This window comes from Varroa jacobsoni, unplaced genomic scaffold (genome assembly GCF_002532875.2).
Source record: "Varroa jacobsoni isolate VJ856 unplaced genomic scaffold, vjacob_1.0 scaffold_735, whole genome shotgun sequence".
NCBI lineage: Eukaryota > Metazoa > Arthropoda > Arachnida > Mesostigmata > Varroidae > Varroa > Varroa jacobsoni.
Window position 1 is genome coordinate 74873 of NW_019213637.1, and position 2329 is coordinate 77201.

The following is a 2329-nucleotide window of genomic DNA, read 5'->3' on the forward strand; positions in this document are numbered from 1 at the left end:
ATTCAGAAACAATATTATTGTGGCTGGGTATGCCCTTTATTTGAAATATAATCTTGAAGACTACGACTTGACTAATTATGTGTGCACGCGAATTAGATCATGAGGTTCAGTTTTATCGTATAGATTTGTTATTCTTAACGGATTCTAGCGCTTACTGAATTATTCAAAAAAAAGAATAGAATGTGACGGCTGAAACAATTTTGCTTCGCCATTTGACTGGATATTCTCGATCTTTTGATAAGTTGATTCACATGTATTTTGTCAATTATTATGGTGATACTGATCAAAATTTGTTTTCCCAGTTCATACAGACACAATGCTTCTGCTACTTTGACTATATTAAACCTAATGCTCAGTTTTTTGTTTGGTTTTAGGCGGATCTCAACGGAATAAAATGGCGTCGATTAAGTTTTCCAAAAGAACACTCCAGTTCTTCGTTGGCATCTGTCGGCAGTCCTCAAAGTCCCCTAGAAGACCCCGTTCTTGGCTCATTCGCGCGCTGCCTTCAAGCTGGCCTACTCTGCGCTTGGCGGAGAGTACCGCGTACCGATCATGCAGGTCAGAGATAATTACGGATAAGTGTCGGTAAATAATGTTAATATGATGGTTGGTCATCTAGTATAAACACAACTTTTTTCCTTTATTGGTATATAATATGAAATGTACTGCCTTCTTTGTGTTAACGTTGATTGTGGGTTTTTAACAAAAGGCTCGTTTCTATTAATCACAGTGTACGTTGCCCTTTTGTTGAATCAATATTGTTTACGCGTAAATGCTAAAATAGTTAATTACGATAGCCAAAGGGACTTGCGCGAGCAGTGAAAGGAAATTTACTGAAGATAGACAAGATATAGATTTTACTTGGTTGCTACTCTATTTTTGCCCTTATGGTCTTCAAGACGTACGACGTAAGATTTTAATCAACTACGCCACATCAAAGAGATGTGTTATTAAAGAATTAGTCCATAAAACATGTATTTTTTAAGCAATATCGCTGCATAAACGACTAACCTAGTAGAACAATTTGACCCTTCCGCTTTTTCAAATTCTTAAGCCGCATGGTGCTAATACTAAACTGATCTGTATTGTAATTTCTTGCGAATTTTTCGTTTTTTGATTCATATATATATATATATATATATATATATATATATATATATATATGTTAATGGATAGAAATACTTGATAATTACAGAACTATAAACTATGGCGGTAAACAAGAAATACTTATGTTGACTCTAGGTTTAATGGTGGATCCGCTACCTCCGGGTCCCCAGGACGCTTTAGCAAAGGAGCTTTGGTTGTTCTGGTGTGGAGATGAGCCAGACACGTCAAGCGGGGGTCTGCTGTCGCATCAGCTCATCGACCTGGAACAGGGTTCGTGGGAGAACGGCCTTGCATATGAAACACGCAACCTGTTATTTAAGGTACGGCGATAATATCTGCACACTTTCACACACACAAACACAAACAGATAGATACGTATAATCATATAGGTGGGCTAATGCCACGTAGTAATATTGGATATGTATCGCTTATCCCATTCTGTCCCATACTCATCGACGTCATCCTCATTTTTTAAAATTATCTATTCTAGTCTCACGTATTAAATGAGACAATTACAAAAGAAAGCTTATCTTTTTTAGCGTTAATCTCGATTAAATTATTACAGTAATGATAAAAAGAACCCTACTTAATCACATTTGTTGTTGCCGCTCTTCCAGGCCTTACACAATTTGGTCCAACGGTGCCTGCTACAAAGGGGGTTCGTTCGTTTGGGTCGGTGGTTCCTCCAGCCAACTGAATGGCCTACCAACCATACTAGCCAGACACGTCAGCATGGTCAAAGCGGAGGATTTTCCTCGAGTGGCGGCAGCCAAAACACTCGCTGCCAATCAACAAATCACGTGCGCACCAACCCGCTTCAAATAACATTTGCGTTCAACTTTTTCGTGCACGGCGACTCGACCGTTTGTGTCGGCGTCGATGTTCGCCAGCACCCCGCTATTCAGCGGCTTTCGCGGGCGCATCTAGCCGTAACGCAGCAAACGGCAGGAAGTGGTGCCACCAACGCGGGCGCGGGATCTACGGGAACTGGAACGGCAGGTACATCGGCCGGAGCAGGAAATGGTGATGGTGCGGCTGCTGCAGGAAGTGGCACCATGGCTACAGGTTCTGGTGGAAACTCCCAAATCAACTTAGCGATGAGAAATGGTGCTGAAAAACTGAGTGATGCAATGCAACGCCGTACAATATGAAAGAGGCTCTAGCGTAGACAGGAGGTTCGCCGTCAATGGAAGCTTTAGCTGTGGATGTGAACGGATTGTTG

The 2329-nt window shown here is 41.4% G+C and overlaps 1 protein-coding gene across 1 annotated transcript in view; it reads left to right on the forward strand.

Annotated features, from left to right (window-relative positions):
* The window catches only part of LOC111263117 (mediator of RNA polymerase II transcription subunit 13-like), a gene marked incomplete at its 3' end in the record, with an annotated part of 11399 nt that extends 9211 nt beyond the window's left edge, over nt 1-2188 (forward strand). Inside the window, 3 exon segments of the mRNA XM_022837938.2 lie at nt 375-558; nt 1243-1427; nt 1725-2188. Of these exon segments, the coding sequence (XP_022693673.2) occupies nt 375-558; nt 1243-1427; nt 1725-2188 (833 nt within the window).
* Between the last annotated feature and the right edge of the window lie 141 nt (nt 2189-2329).